General features: G+C 54.5%; 1 protein-coding gene and 1 pseudogene across 3 annotated transcripts in view; both read right to left on the bottom strand.

Annotated features, from left to right (window-relative positions):
• Positions 1 to 4147: 4147 nt before the first annotated feature.
• The window catches only part of MINDY4 (MINDY lysine 48 deubiquitinase 4), a 118982-nt gene continuing 107544 nt past the window's right edge, over positions 4148 to 15585 (bottom strand). The window contains exons 18-19 of one of the 3 annotated variants that reach the window (XM_068549250.1): positions 5558 to 9343; positions 4148 to 4549 (exon numbers count right to left, since the gene is read on the bottom strand). In XM_068549250.1, coding sequence (XP_068405351.1) covers positions 9295 to 9343 — 49 coding nt within the window. In that variant the 3' untranslated portion in view covers positions 4148 to 4549; positions 5558 to 9294. Of the gene's footprint in view, positions 4550 to 5100; positions 5180 to 5557; positions 9344 to 12730; positions 12817 to 15585 lie in introns of those variants that run through there. The other 2 variants (XM_068549251.1, XM_068549252.1) reach the window with 2 other exon arrangements.
• On the bottom strand, positions 11222 to 15483 carry LOC137768058 (oxysterol-binding protein-related protein 9-like; annotated as a pseudogene).

Raw genomic sequence — 15585 nt, 5'->3', positions numbered from 1 at the left:
GATGCTTCACCACGCAGCCCTGAGTGTTCAGGGGAGGGCAGCTAAGGCCCAGGCCTGAGCCTCAGGAAGGGGTGAGGCAGATATGTGGGCAGCGGAAGAGCCCCACCTCTTCCCAATAATCAGGAAAGGCTTCCTGGAGGAGGGGACATGGCAGACAAATTTGTTTATGTAAAGGAAGAGAAGTGGTCTGGGGAGAGGAAAGTCCAAGCAGAAGGGGGGATGGGATGGGGTGGGCTTCCAGCCACGGCAGAGGTGGAGAGGTTCCCCACTGCCCCTCTCTCCACTGCTGGCTCAGACCCTCAGAGAGGGGCTGATGGAGGTGGGATGGCGTAGCCGCCCCCGCCCATGTCCGGGACATCCTGCGTGAGTCTATCTTCTCCTCACAGCCTGAATCTCTGCTTCCGTCCGGGTTGGTGCAGAGGGAGAGGCCTGGGCCCTGCCTGCTCAGGGAGCTCCCGTGCTGCAGGTGGAGAGGTTCTGCCCTCAGAGAGTTCCAGACCAGTGCGGGCGGGAGCTGGGGCTGAGCGAGGAGCTCGGACAGCTAGGCCTCTGAACATGACTGTGGGTACAGCCACAGACAGGACCCAGGGGGAGAGAGGTTTGGTCAGCCTTGTTCCAGGAGGCCTTGGGAAGTCACTGCCCCCTCCCAAGGCCCTTCACCTGTAAACGGGGATGTTCCTATGAAAGGCCAACCTGAGTTGTCATCTCGGCCTGAAGAGGGGTCAGGTAGAGCACAGTGGGGTCACCTGGGGACTGGGTCCCCAGTCTTCCTCACCTGCTCTTCCCAGGGTGACACAGGACACACCCTCTCTTCCCAGCCTCCTTTGTGATGAAAGGGTCGTGTAGGACCCTGATGACTTTCCAGAAAAGGAAATGGAAAATCTTTAGATAACTAGAGCCAGAGTGTGTCTGAGTTAGCAGGGAAGAAAGACAAAAGTGCTTGGCGTTTTCTGTGATTGCCAAAGCCGTCAGGGGTTGGGGGGCAAGAGGAAGTGGGGTTTGCCGGAGACGCTGGAGCTGGACGGCTGCTCCCGCCTTGGCCAGCCAGGCTTCCTTCTGGTCTGGGCCAAAACGGGGGCTCTGACCCATCCTTCTCTCCAGTTTGCTCCAGGGGAGAAGTCTGAAGCCTGAATTGAAGGAAAGGCTGGGCTCCCACACAATCGCTTGCGGGTGTAGAAACCAGGACACTTGCATATGTTTCCAGAGCCCCCAGAGTCTCAGGCCTGGGCTGGCGACTGGGGAGGAAGTAAGGGAAGATAGGAGAGGAGGGGTTCCAGGAAGCCCCACCCTCTCTTCCTCCCTGCTTAACCTTCCAGGAGGCAGGAGAGCAAATAGGACGGCTTGGCACCTGCCATCAGTCTGCCTGGGGCCCTGGCCGAGTGCCTTGGTGCCCTGAAACTCAAGTTTTCTCACCTGGAAGCGGGAGGTTTGAGGGAGATGCCCATCAGGTGCTGCCCACGGTGCCTGCCGCTGGAGCCCTGTACTCAGGAGTGGTCACTGCTGAGCGTGTGGGCCCAGCTGCCTAGGGCCACATCATCCAGCTGCCTCATTTCACAAACAGGGGACCAAAGCCTAGAGTGGGGAGGGAGGGCCTTACGGGGGCAACCAGAGAGGAAGACATTTCTCCATCTAACTCAGGAGCAGCTATGGGGCCTGGTAAGAGCTGGGGAAAGGAGAGGAGGGACAGCCACTTGGGGGTGGGTTTGGAAAGGTAGGGGGAGAGGGACTGACCTCCAGCAGTCAGTGGACAGGCTAAGGTCCAGTTGGCCTCGCTGCATCTCAGCTTCAGCATGGTCACCCTTCTTGATTCTCAGTGACCCCACCCCAATTCTCAGACCCACCCCAATTCCTGTGGCCTCCCATCCAGCTCCCAGTAAAAGAGCCAGCATCTCCTGGGCCCAGGCTGGGTGCTAGGCCCTGTTCCAAGCATTGTACACTTACTCCTCACACCAACCTTCAGAGGCACGGGGTATGATTATTCCCATTTTACAGGTAGGGAATCTGAGGTTCAGACAAGTTTTAATTTTGTCTGCTTGTTTTGTAACTTAGGTGACACAACTGAGACGTTGGAGCTAAGATCTAAACCCAAATAGTCAAGTTGTCCAGGCCCCTTTCTCACAGCACACACCTCATGGTGGGTGCAGCAAGGATCCCCCAAACCTGGAGAGAGAGCAGTAGGTGCATAGACTTGGGCCTTCTGACCTACAGGTCCAGGAGAGCCAGGGCCCCGACAGCAGCAGCTGTGGAGGAAGCATGAACCTGGGACCAGGGACTGGGAGCTCTCTTTGCCTTCCTGTCTGAGAAATTCCTGGTCCTCAAGAGATGTGCAGTTTCCAGAATGCCCACCAACATCCCAGATGGCCAGAGCTGGGGTTTTCAGACTCTGAGAACACAAATGGGGCCCCGAGGCTCCCCCATGACAGAGGCCCTCCCCAAGGCCACCGAGGGGCTGAGAACCATCCTGCCAGACTGGCTGTCTTCCATGTGCACTTGGAGGTGGCCAGGCCCAAGGGAGCCAGCTGGTCCCAAGGTCACCAACAGCTTTAAAAACAATGGGCAGTGGGTCTAGCCGTGGCTGGGGCCAGAACAAAGGCTCGGGCACTTCCTCGCATTGAGGCCCCCTCCTTCACGGTCTGCCAAGGCGGGAGACTGAGGAAGCCTTCATCAGGAGGTAGGGATGTTTTGCAAAGACTGTTCCCTGGAGAGCTGCAGCCGCCAGTGCCGGCGGGGGAGCACACAGAGGGAATGGTTACTCAAGGCCGAGATCTGCCTGCCAGGAAGCAGGGGAGAGAGGGGCCTTGACTCCAGGCCCATGGGGTCCCACCTTGCTCCCCAGGCTGAATCACTAAAATGCAGCAGGGTATCGCCCACCTACTCCTCCTCTCCGTGGCCCTAGCTCGGAAGTTGGCATCTTTTCTCTGAGCCGCCCTCCACACTGTTGCAGTCTGAGTCTTCTAAAACAGCCCTGCTCTCTGAAACCCCCCATGGCTCCCCAGGGCTCACAGAGGCAGCTCAAGCTCCTTTGCTTGACATGCAAAGCCCTTCAGGATCCAGCCCTAATATCCTCCATCTTCCTGCCACCCCAGACTCCCCAGGCCCCTTCCCCTGGCAGCTCTGTCCCCGCCCATCCCGCCTGGAGTGCCTCTGCCCCTCCTGCTTCCCTACCTTCCTTCAGGGTCAGGCTTCAATCCTCCCTCTCCAAGAAGCCTGCCTAACTGCTCCCATCCATACAAGTTCCCTCCTCTGAGCCCTATGCCCCCAGTAAAACCCAAGGAAGGATCTGAGCCCAGGAGTTTGGAGAACAGGGTGCCAGGAGATCAATCAAAAATGGAACAATCCTTCCTTAGACTAAGGTTCCCACACACAGCGCAGTCTGTTGACACAGTTGTCCTCATGTAATTATTAGTAGCACCCCCTCAGTTTCGGCCCCTGTGCTAGGGCAGGGGAGGGGTGAGGCAGACGGGGCAGGGCCCAGTGTCCCCAGTGCCCTGAGAGTGCCTACCCTGGGTGCCCCAGCAGGGCACAAGGAGATGGGGGAGGGGAGGTGGGCGCTTATCCCCCAGGGCTCCACTCCACAGGGAGGTGGGACTTTGCTGAGCCTCGCAGATGTCAGCAGGCCTTAAAACAGAACTTGCCAGATAAGCACCCAGGATCACCCTTATCAGAGGCCACAGGAAAGGCGCCAGGTTTAATCTCAAAACCACACCCAACTCAACGGTTTAGAGACCTCAGGCAGCACCTCCCCAGCCAGACACCCAGTGACTGGGGCTTTATGCCCGGAGGTGGGGCAGGGGGTGAAGGGAGGGGGCAGATGTAGGCCTGAAGGGGCTTCTTCAAAGAGAGGAATGAACCTTGAGTTTCATCCCCCCATGATGGGACTGGTACCGGTTGGTGGCGGGGATGAGGGAGAGAGGGAAGACCAGGTGGCCCCTGCCACACACACACACACACACACACACACACACACACACAGTAAAGGGGGAAACCGGTAGCTGTGTGACCGACACCCACTCACTGGGAGCTGGGCTTGTGAGAGAGGAGCTGATCAAGGGCACTCAGCCAGGTAATCTAGGAGGGCTTCCTAGAGGAGGTCCCTTAGAGACAGACCTTGTGGGATCGGTAGTATTTATTTATTATTTATTTTTGGCTGTGTTGGGTCTTCGTTTCTGTGCCAGGGCTTTCTCCAGTTGCGGCAAGCGGGGGCCACTCTTCATCGTGGTGCGCGGGCCTCTCACTGTCGCGGCCTCTCTTGTTGCGGAGCACAGGCTCCAGACGCGCAGGCTCAGCAATTGTGGCTCACGGGCCTAGTCGCTCCGCGGCATGTGGGATCTTCCCAAACCAGGGCTCGAACCCGTGTCCCCTGCATTGGCAGGCAGATTCTCAACCACTGCGCCACCAGGGAAGCCCGATCGGTAGTATCTGACAGATGGACACGGGGAGCTGGAGGGCAGGGACCCAGGTGCAGCGGAGAGCACCTGTGAAGGCCTCAGGCAGTGAGGAGCTCACCAGGGAAGCAGCTGCTATGGTCTGGGGTGGGGAGTGCATGGAGCTGGAGAAGGCAGAGGCGGAGACGGAATTAAGAGGCAGATTAGAATCATCCCCCCACCCCACGGCCTCCCCATCAGATGTATTCCCTTCCACCCAATGACCATGCTGGTGGTCTGGTCTCCAAGAGACCCCCGTGAAGGAGAAACGTCCTAGGAGGGCTCTTAGCTACAGACTGCTATCTGGTCAGTCTCCCCATCTGTAAAGAGAGGGCTTTCAGTGACTTCCGGAGGAACAGGATGTGGGAATGTGGGCCGGACAGCGGACCACACACTGAAATGGCATTGGAAGGAGGGGCGGGAAGGCAGACCGAGCACCCAGCCGGGGGGGCACTGCTCCCTGTGTCGTGCAGAGCGGGTCTGCCGGAGTGGTATCCCCAGCAACGTGTGGGCGCTGGCGGTGTACGCCCCAAACCCAGGGCAGCCTGCCTGCCACCCGCCCCCCCCCCCCCCCACCGCCAGCCCACCCCTCGTCCTGCATTAAGCGATCCCCATTACCGCAAATGCCTGGCATTTTTGCCTGGTAATTCCAGCTCCCACAGCCCCGTGGGGATTAGGGCATGATTAGGGAGTGAGGAGGACTCTGGCGGGCGGAGAGAAACACCTGCAAAGGGACTTGGCAGCCTCCTTGCCTCCTGCAAGTGTCAGGATCCCGAAAGGAATCAGTGGCCGGTGAGGATGGTCCATGGGGCCTCTGCTAGCAAAGGTCATCAGCATGCGTCGCCTCCATGCCCTCCTCGCCTCTCCACTAGTACCGTCCTCCCTGGGAGTATCACAGTAGCCCCTCGATGTGCCCCCTGCCTCTGCCTGCCGCACACCCACTCCCCCGCCAAGGAGAAAGGTCTGAAGGAAAGCTCTGAGCAGTCCTTGTCTCCGGAGAAAATGTCCCAGCCTCAGGGCCCACCGTCTAAGTCCTTCACCTGCTCTGCCTCCCGTCCTAATCCTCCCACTCTCGGGTCGCCCCCGATGAGACAAAAAGACATCCTGGACTTTGATGGTCTCTTGGCTCTCACCGTTCCTTTCAGCTGGAATGAACTTCCATCCAATTCTCCACTTGTCCAAACCCTTCAAGGTCCAGGTTAGATGCTGCACCGAGGAGCCTCTTCTAGCCCACGCTGGAAATATTAAGAGCGAACGCTTACCAAGTCCTTGTGATGTGCAGGCCCTATTCCCCGTGCTCACACTCATTACGGACTTATTGGGGGTGGGGGGGGGATTTCATTTTGCCAATGAGGAAACTGAGGTCCAGAGAGCTTATGTCAAGCGCTCATGGCTACACAGGCAGGAAGTGGTGAGTCGGGACTAAACTCAGGCCCTCTGGTCCCGATGCAGCTTCTTCCCTTGTGTCTATATGGCACTCCTCTTGCTTGTCCCTTCAGTACCTCTTCATTATGGGCAAGACTTCTGAGTTTCCAAACTGTCACCCCACAAAATCACAAGCTCCAGGGCAGAGCTTCCAAGACTTGCCCCTCACCGCTCCCGGCCCTCCCAGAAGCCTGGGCCCACTGCTGCCCCCTCTTCCACCAGCAGTGCCTCCGACGGGTTAGGCCCCAGCCCCCGCGCCCTGACTTCCCTTCCGGCTCAGACACAGAGACCCTGGGGAGCAGTCAGGCGGAGTCTGGACGCAACCCTACCTTAGGATTTCCCCAAACGCCCCTCCGAGCCCTGTCCCAGCTCTGGCCCCCAGAGAATTCAAGCAGCTCTACTGGAAACTCTTCTTCTTACCTGTGCTGCAACCATGTGGAACTTACAGAGAAGGGTGGAAATGGTCCCGCCAAGGCTGGCGCACCCATCACGCCCGCTAGCCATGCGAGAAGGTGAGGAAGCACTGGGCTGGCAGTGGAAGAGGCCAGCAGCTGGTGAGGGCTTCCTTGGAGAGAGGCATCGGTGTGCTGGGGTCCCCTTCCCCACTGCCTCCTAGTGGAGCAACTCCTCTCCTTAAGACAAGTGAGGGAGGCTTCAAGAAAACTCCTCGAAAGCCTGTCATGTGTGCCCTGCAGTGTGGGACGGTCCCTGACTCCCACCTGGGGACAATGACATGTCACTGCTCCCAGTGGGTGGCTGGGCAGACAGGCGGCCTGAGGTGGGAAGGTCTGACTTCCAGAATTGGGGAGGCAAAGACGTGTCGGTGCTTTGCTTGGTTCAAATGTGGATCCTGCGGAAGGAAGACTCCCGTCTTTCTAAAAGGGGAAGGAGGGAGGTTGACTCCGCCGGAAGCTGGATGGGGGCAGGTGCTGGGAGCCTCCATTAAGCACCATCTTGAGGACGGACAAGTCACCTGACTCAGGAGAGACCCCTGTGGGTGGGAGGTCCCCCACAAGAACAGGGGGAGGAGGAGCTTTCCAGTGACGAGAGTGGAGTTAGGTGTTGCCATCAGCCTGGTCTCACTGTTCACACTGCTGGAAGAGCAGTGGGATTGGCCTACTCTTTCATCCAGAGACAAAGAAACGAACAATCGAGAGAAGGAGAATCCAAGGGGAAATACAGACGTCCCTCGGTCTCCAAGGGGGATTGGTTCCAGGATGCACCAAGGATACCAAATTCCGAGGATGCTCAAATCCCATAGTGGGGCCCTCAGTATCCGCTGATGCAGAACCCACGGATACAGGGAGCCAACTGCAATAAGAAAGAACAAAGCTGCTTCCTGCTCACATCTCACTGAGGTCTCTGCTTGTTCAATAAACCGGCTCCCCCGTGCATGAGGAGGCCAGAGAGAGAGAGCAGTCAAGCCCAGGTTCAGTCTCTGAGAGGCCACTCGACCCTAGGATATGGTTCTTAACCTTCTGGGGGAAAAGAGATGGGTATTGTTCCAAGATCAAGGCCATGAGGTAGGCTATAGACTCTCTCCCCAGAAAATTACACAAATGTACATGTACACAAAGATTTTAATTTAATTTGGCAGGGCGGTGGGTGGGGGGCGGCTATGGACCCTCTGAAGCCTACCCACAGTCTCCTTAGAAAACCCTGCAGCCCAGAAGGAGAGCACCATGTGTGAGGAAGCAGGGCCTGCATTTCATTCTGGTAGGTCTGGCAGTGGTACCGTGGGCTCATTCTGACTTGTGGACCTGGGAGAGGGCGGTGCTGGGCTTTGCTCATCTTCCTTTCCAGATAATCCCAGGCAAGGGACGTCATGCTGCACATGTACCTATGTCTTGGCTTCTAGAAAAGTGCTTTTGTAATTTGTTGGAACTGGTCTTCCCAAGCAACGCTGGGAATATTTTGATTTCTCCAGTTCCGCCCATGGCACCCTGGTCAGGAGGTTAAGTGTTTTATTGAAAAGACACACTTTTCCTTCCCAGGCTGATAAACAAGGCCACTGCAGGGAAACCGACTTCCTCCACCCGGTCGCTCAGCTGGAGAGGCCTGATCCTGGCCAAGGAAAACAAATGCATAAACATTTCAGGGACATATAGGAAGCATTTCTGCTGGACGCCTGCTGTGAATGGCCACTGGAGTTTACACAGCAAACTCCACGGGGGCCGTGGCACAGCCTGGACGAAGCTCTCCCTGCCAGCTCCTCCCTGCCGCTCCCCAAAGACCCCCAGTCCGGCCACCGCTCTTCTTACCCAGCTCACGAGAGCACAGAACAGGCTCTTTAGTTGTCACCACCAAATGCCAGCTTTGCCTCCTGCATGCCTGGCCCTTAAAGAGGAGGGGGTCTCCCTCGGGGGGAGCACGGCCCCCAAGCTGCTTGTGTCCTGAGCCCAAGGGGGCGCACGGAGGCTGAGGGCTGGTTGGAACGAAGGAGGCTCCGAGTACAATTTTCCCTTCACAAGCGATTATGGAGTTTTCCCCCTTCCCACCTATCCTACCCTCAGTCTGGAATGCGAGGGTCTCCACAGCCTCTGCCCACCGGAGCAGTTCAGCCAGTTCTCTCCGCACACGCCCCGCTGCAGCCACACGGGGGACCACACTCAGTCCCTCTCCTCATCCTCACCTCGGTGTCCTCCCTGGCCAAGAGGTCCCACCCTGAAAGGTTCTTTTCCCCATATCTGCTTGGCCAGGTGTAGCCTACCCTCCAGGTCCACATGACCGTCCTCATGGGGCCTCGCAGAGATCCAGGTCGGCCCCGAGATGGGCTCCCAGGGAGCCTCAGTTTCTCCTGGTCGGCACAGCTTTCGGAGCCTGGTGCCTTAGACCTGGGGCTGATCCACAGAAGCCAGGCCAAACCAGAAGCCCAGCCAGGGACACCAGTGGGCCAGAGGGCATGGTTCGCCTGCAGAGACCCTCGTTAGGTGACGACTTAGCCCACAGGTCTCCGGGGCTCTGGGGCCCCTCCACCCATCACCATCCCCACCCCAGCCATGAGCCGGCCAGACCTCATGCTTCCTTTGCGGCAACAGAACAAATGAGGTTCGGCCCTCAGCATGGGTTTGACTTCTGTTTTATAGAAAGCCAACCATCAGAAATAACGAGTGCCCAGGGTCCCGGGCCGACCATATCAGAGGCTTGGCAAGGGGCCGGCCCCGCAGGGAGCAAGGGAGGGATGCAGAGAAAAGGCAGCAGAGGCCCCACCAGCCTCCTTCCAGGCCTTGGCAGTCACCGCTCAGCTGGGAGGGGCTGCACAGCGGCACTTTGGGTCCACAGCACAGTCCTGGGCAGGCCCTTCATGGAAGGGGTGGGGAGGTTCTGGATGCTTCTGCAGCAGTGCTGGCCCAGGTGCTGGCCCAGACTTGTCCCTGAGGCCCAGGGCTCAGCCGTCACCCCCAGCGATGTGTGCTGGAGCCATGGGGCTCACCCACATGGAGGGTCACAGGATGGGGTCTGAGCCGTTCCAGTTCACCGATGCCCCCTTCCACCTAAGAGCAGAGGAACAGAGAAAGAGATACAGCTGCAGGGGCCACACAGGAGCCAGCTCCTGTCCTCACTCACCGGAATTCCTCTCTCCAGGCCTTCGAGGATTTCAGGTTCCGACGTGCCCACCTCACCCCTCCACACTCACAGACAAGCCTACACACCAGGCCCCTACAAAACAAACGCACCTAAACCCCTCAAATGAGGTGCGCGATCTACACGCATCTGAATCCAGCCACTTTCCAGGGGTGCCTGATGGTGGCACTTTAAAGGCACATGGGGGGCTTCCCTGGTGGCTTAGTGGTTGAGAACCCGCCTGCCAATGCAGGGGACACGGGTTCGAGCCCTGGTCCGGGAAGATCCCGGAGCAACTAAGCCTGTGCGCCACAACTACTGAGCCTGCGCTCTAGAGCCCGTGAGCCACAACTACTGAGCCCACGTGCCACAACTACTGAACTCCGCGCACCTAGAGCCCGTGCTCCACAACAAGAGAAGCCACCACAATGAGAAGCCTGTGCACCGCAAAAAAGTAGTAGTCCCACCGCAACAAAGAGAAAGCCCATGCGCAGCAACGAAGACTCAACACAGGCAATAATAAAAACAAATAAATAAATTTAAAAAATAAAAATAAAAATAAAGGCACATGGGAAGACCTAGATATGGAGACATCCTGGAGGGTTCAAGGCACGGAAGGAGGTCCAGTTGCTGGAGCCCAGAAAGGTAGGCATAGGGCATAGGGAGCCAGCGGGAGCGGCACCTCATGGGACCCAGGAGGCCTTGCAAGGATTCTGGGCTTTGCTCTAAGAACCGCTAGTGAAGAGCTGTGAGCGGTTCAGTAAAGCACTGATTTGCCTTTTTAAAAAATTACTTTATGAAGCCTTAAGAAGCACTGAGTATAATTAAACAGGAGTCCAGGGTTAGACACAATTTAATAATAGTTCAATTCCAAAATTAAAGTTATTACAAGTGCTGAGACCAGCACTTGATTTTAATACGTGGAACTAGTTTTCTAAAACAACTCAGAGGAATCATTTATAGCAGAAGGAATATTTCTGAAAAATCTGGCATTAGGCATATTATACATAGACGTACATCCTAAGATTATACAAACTAGGAAACAGATGTTGCACACCTCAACAGCAGTACTGGAGCACGGAGTTTGAGACTGGGGTTTAGAAACGCTCCCAGGGTGTGGGGTTTGGGGAGGGAGCAGACATTTTCAAAACCTGAAGTTTTTCTTCAGGACTGAAGTCAAAATTGTACCTGCCACAGAGGAGGAAAACAGGGATGCTTTTACTTTACTTGTACATCTGCGTTGGAAAGTCCAGTACAGGCAGACCTCATTTTATTGGGCTTTGCTTTATCGCTCTTCACAGATAATGTGTTTTTTTTTTTTTACGAATTGAAGGTTTATGGCAACCCTGTGTCAAGCAAGTGTATCGGTGCCATTTTTCCAACAGCATTTGTTCTCTGTGTCTCTGTGTCACATCTGAGTAATTCTCGAAGCAGTTCAAACTTTTCCATTATTATTAAATTTGTTATGGTGATCTGTGATCAGTGATCTTTGATGTTATTATCGCAGACAGATTACAACTCACTGAAGGCTCAGATGACAGCATTTTTAGTAATAAAGTATTTTCTAATTGAGATGTGTACATTGCTTTTTAGACATAATGCTATTGCATGCTTGATAGACTACAGGATAGTGTAAACATAACTCTCATATGCATTGGGAAACCAAAAATTTGTATGACTCGCTTTACTGCACTGGTCTGGAATGAACCCACAACATCTCTGAGGTCTGCCTGTATCCCTGAGATTGGACCTGCTGCAAGAAGGGAGTGAACAGGTTCTCCCAAGGTAAGGCTGTTGCATTTCCCAATCTAATGCTTAGAAGCATCACGAAGTTTCAGTAGTGGTTCGCCATAAAGCCAACGTTCTCCATCTTCATGAATAACCTAGACCCCCACTGAATTTCTCTCTATTCCTTCCTCAGGCTTCTGCTCTTTGTCTTTCTTCTCGCTTGTGCCTTGCTTCAATGGCCGCATCAACGTCTCTGACTTTTAGGTCAAGAGACACAGCCTTGCAGAGGCAGTGGGATTCATACTCTGTTCTGTTCTTCCAACCTACTTTCCTCCTGATTACCGGCAACTTCTTGGTCTCTGTAAAGACTGTATGACCCCCTGTTGAGTATTTTGCATATTTTACACCATTCCATTTCCCTTCAAGTGAGCAAAAAGATCTGTCATTTGGAGAAGAAAAAATCTTAGTGGTAATTCTGTGCAGGAGTAGCACGGGAGACGATATTTGCATATAGCTCATTTTGGAACAATTGATATGTGCGTTCTCTTCCTAGCTCCACCCACGGCGCTGTAAGGACAAGTCTTCCATAAACACTGGGGAATGTGAGAATATAACAGTTGTCATAGTCTAGACACAAGGCACAGCCCTGCCCTATGTTGTGCACGCCAATCAACATCCCAGGAAATTTTCATCTGGTCCACATATGAATGCTGGAGTGCATCTTCTTGTTGAAACACTCAGCAAAAAAGGCTGAGATGGGTGGATGATGGAAAAGTTGCTCAGCCCCGAATGTTATACTGTTTCAAGAAACTAGTCCCTCTAAAACTAGCTTTCTGTTCTCTTCCATGTCATTTGGTAGTACCTCATGAGGCTGCAAGGTCTCACCCAAAATGCAGTTGTATGGCTTTTCGGCAACTGATCCTTTGCTTCCTGCGTGAAAGTCTGAGAGCTACCATTTGACCACCTGAACCATTTGGTCCCTGGGATCCTTCTGGTCGCAGATACTCAGAGGCAGGTCTGGATGTGCAAAAAGTTCGCATATGTTTCTAGAAGGGGGCTTCTCTCAAGAGTAATTGTTGGAAGAACTACCTTAGTAAGATCCATTCCAAGCCTAACCTGTGATAAGAAATGTGTGATAGCCTCCCGTGCTCATCCACGGACCCTGCCTCTGCTTCATCATCAGTCATATCGCGTGCATCCACATGGTCAGCATCACTTGTTCCATCGGATGTGGAACAATTAAGTGATTCTTTGGAACCCAGGTGCTTTAGACTGTTTCCTGTGTGTCAGCACTGAGGCAGATCTAGAGGAATCTATTAGACGCTTTGGGGTTGAGCCACTTTGATGGAACCCATCAGCATCATAGCATTCGTCACTGCTCGAAGGAGAGATACTGGGATGGTAGGCATCTGGAGACAACTTGGCAACCCCGGGAGAAGTCAGGCTGCTCCTTGGTGGTGAGTGCCCACTGCCTGCACTTTTGGTGCTGGACCCTGATGATGCCTCAGGGTAGCCAGTATAGGTTCAGCTGGTGGGGAAGACACGTGCAGCTCTGACTTGCACAACTGAGCAGGTTCGGGAGGTAAGGCGAGCTGGGAAGGCACTGAGATAACCACAGGTTCCAAGGGAGTAGGTGGACCTACAGCATCTACTGGGTTAACAGCACTTTAGCAACCTGTAGCAACATAAGGCGAAGCCTTAGTGATTGTACTGTGCAACCTGAGGTTTTCAGTTTTCTTGCTCTGTTCCTCATTGTTGCAGTTTTGAAACACATCATTAAAAAGCTTTTACAGTAAGTCCCCTACATACGAACCTTCAAGTTGCGAACTTTCAAAGATGCAAACGTGCGTTCCATCAACGTCAGGCGTGAGTGAAACTGCAGCTTGCCCTCCGTCTCCTATTGCTGACGATCCTTCAGCGCTACCATCTCCCACCTCCCCCCCCCTCCTCCAGTCAGTAACTAACCCTTTTTGCCTGTTCACTCGATGCCAGCCTCTGTGTGCCAGCTGTTGTACTGCACTACTGTACTTTTCAAGGCACTGTACTATAAGCTTAAAAATGTTTTCTTGGGCTTCCCTGGTGGCGCAGTGGTTGAGAATCTGCCTGCCGATGCAGGGGACACGGGTTCGAGCCCTGGTCTGGGAAGATCCCACATGCCGCGGAGCAACTGGGCCCGTGAGCCACAACTACTGAGCCTGCGCGTCTGGAGCCTGTGCTCCGCGCCTAGAGAGGCCGCGATAGTGAGAGGCCCGCGCACCGCGATGAAGAGGCGCCCCCGCTTGCCGCAACTAGAGAAAGCCCTTGCGCAGAAACAAAGACCCAACACAGCTAAAAATAAATAAATAATAAAAATAATAAAAATAAAGGAATCCCTTTTTAAAAAAAAAAGTTTTTTTTATTTTTGTATTTGTTTGTTGTTTTTTATGTATTATTTGTGTGAAAAGTATTATAAACCTATTACAGTACAGTACTATATAGTCGACTGTGTTAGTTGGGTACCTAGGCTAACTTCGTTGGACTTAACGAACGCACTCTTGGAATGGAACTCGTTCGTATGTAGGGGACTTACTGTCCTGTTAAGATTTGTAGAGGAGTATCAGCCTCTGTAAGTTTCCTATCAAAATCTTAGACACTAGGGACACATCCTGAATCCAGACATCCAGGGGTGGAAGATGGAAGGGAGGGGAGTAACATTCCCGCCCACAGCCTGGCTCCAGACAGGCACCAGGGACGCAGGTTTGCAAAGGCCAAACTACTGCCCAGACCAGTTTGGATTCTTGCCCCCAGTCATGGAGAGAAGGATGGGGAAGAGTCAGAAATAGACCAGACTTCCTGTATCCCTATAAGATCCACCCTCAGCCTGGCCCACAAGGCCCTTCCCTTATCGCTCTCCGTCCCTCGCAGCCTTACCCTCCCCATACTGTCAGGCAGACAGAAGTTCCTCCTGTGAGCTCCCAATGTGACAAAACAGGGTTTGGCTTCAGTGCAGGGGTGAGTCATACTCACCTGCTGCTAGACGCCCAGGTCACACCAACAGTCACCGAGTCCTAAGGTCAGGCTGGGAGGTTTATGCTACCTGTGAGGCTTTTCACAGAGGTAACTAACCTACCCAATCCTGGACTACAGGTGCTGAGGCAGGGAGAGTATTAGAAACACAGAAAGAAGCAGTTCACAACTACAACAGGAAATCAAAGCAGAGACGTTTTGAAAGGGCTGAAATGCTGGGATACTGTGCTTATTTAGGGGATGAATGGTTCCCCCCATAGGAAAGGTTCTGAAAGTCTATGGATCAGTTACAAGGATGAAAAAGAAGAACTCTGCATATGCAATTAGGGGCTGATAGAGAAAGGGGAGGGATGGAATGGACCGGTTTCTGAGTGCAGAGGCGTCGTCAAGGCTCACTCAGCTATGCTGATGTAGAGGAGGCTGAGGGTGTGAGAGTTTAGAGCAGCGTTTCTCAACCTGGGCACAGCGGACATTTTGGTCTGGATAATTCTGTTGGGGGGGTGGGAGGAGGGCTGTCTTGTGCATTGTAGGACATCTGGCACCCTCCCGCAAACGAGTGACAACCAAAAATGTCCCCAGACTTTGCCAAATATCCCCCGGGGTGCAAAATTGCCCCCAGTTGAGGACCACTGGCTTCGGGGTTGAGCTCAGTGAAGATGCCGTGGTCCCCAGAGCTGAGGTCAGCTCAGCGTCATGGGCAGGCCCATCTCTTGCCCACGACTGAATCCCTTTCTTCCCCAGCAGCCATCACTGCATCAGAGCAGCAGTTACCTTGACTTCACAGATTTTCAACATGATGCCTTGCTGTATCAGCAAGGAGAAGAGGGCAGGCCTGGTTTTAAAGCCACCAGAGCTGACCAGTAGAAATACACCCAAGAACTCCTCTTACTCACTTTGGATTTCCAGACAAGTATCCTGTGTGCAAGTGTCCTGTCCTACGCGTCAGCTGCTGGCAGTCAGGGCAACTACAGAATGAGCCCCAAGGCTGTCTCTCACCTGCGAACCTGGCCGGTGCTGCGCCCTCCACCTGGAAGGACCATCCTCCCTCTCCACCCCTCCTCCTTCAGGGTCAGATCCAGGAGCCCTCCTTCCGGAAGTATCCTCCCTCAGCACTGCTGTCAGGCTCTCCCCGGCCATGCTGTCATGGGGTCCCCCTCTCCTGCTAGACTGTGAGCCCCTAAAGGGCAGAGCTGGCCTCCATCCCCTCAATGACCTCTAGCTCCGTGTTGGGCTCCCAGGGATGCTGCTGAGTGAACACAGCCCCTGCACATGCCCTGCCCCTCCTCAAGCCCAGGCACCAGAGGGAAAACCTGAGTCTTCATCACACTTCACTCTCCCTCCCCTTTGACCCCGGTGGTCACCGAGCCCTGTCCATGGCCCACCCCCACTCTCTCGTCCCTTCCCCTCTGCCTCCTCCCATTCTTCCTCCTCCCCCCAC

The sequence above is a fragment of the Eschrichtius robustus genome, chromosome 8 (genome assembly GCF_028021215.1).
Source record: "Eschrichtius robustus isolate mEscRob2 chromosome 8, mEscRob2.pri, whole genome shotgun sequence".
NCBI lineage: Eukaryota > Metazoa > Chordata > Mammalia > Artiodactyla > Eschrichtiidae > Eschrichtius > Eschrichtius robustus.
Note: the sequence above shows the minus strand (reverse complement) of the source record. Positions and strands in the feature narration are given on the sequence as shown.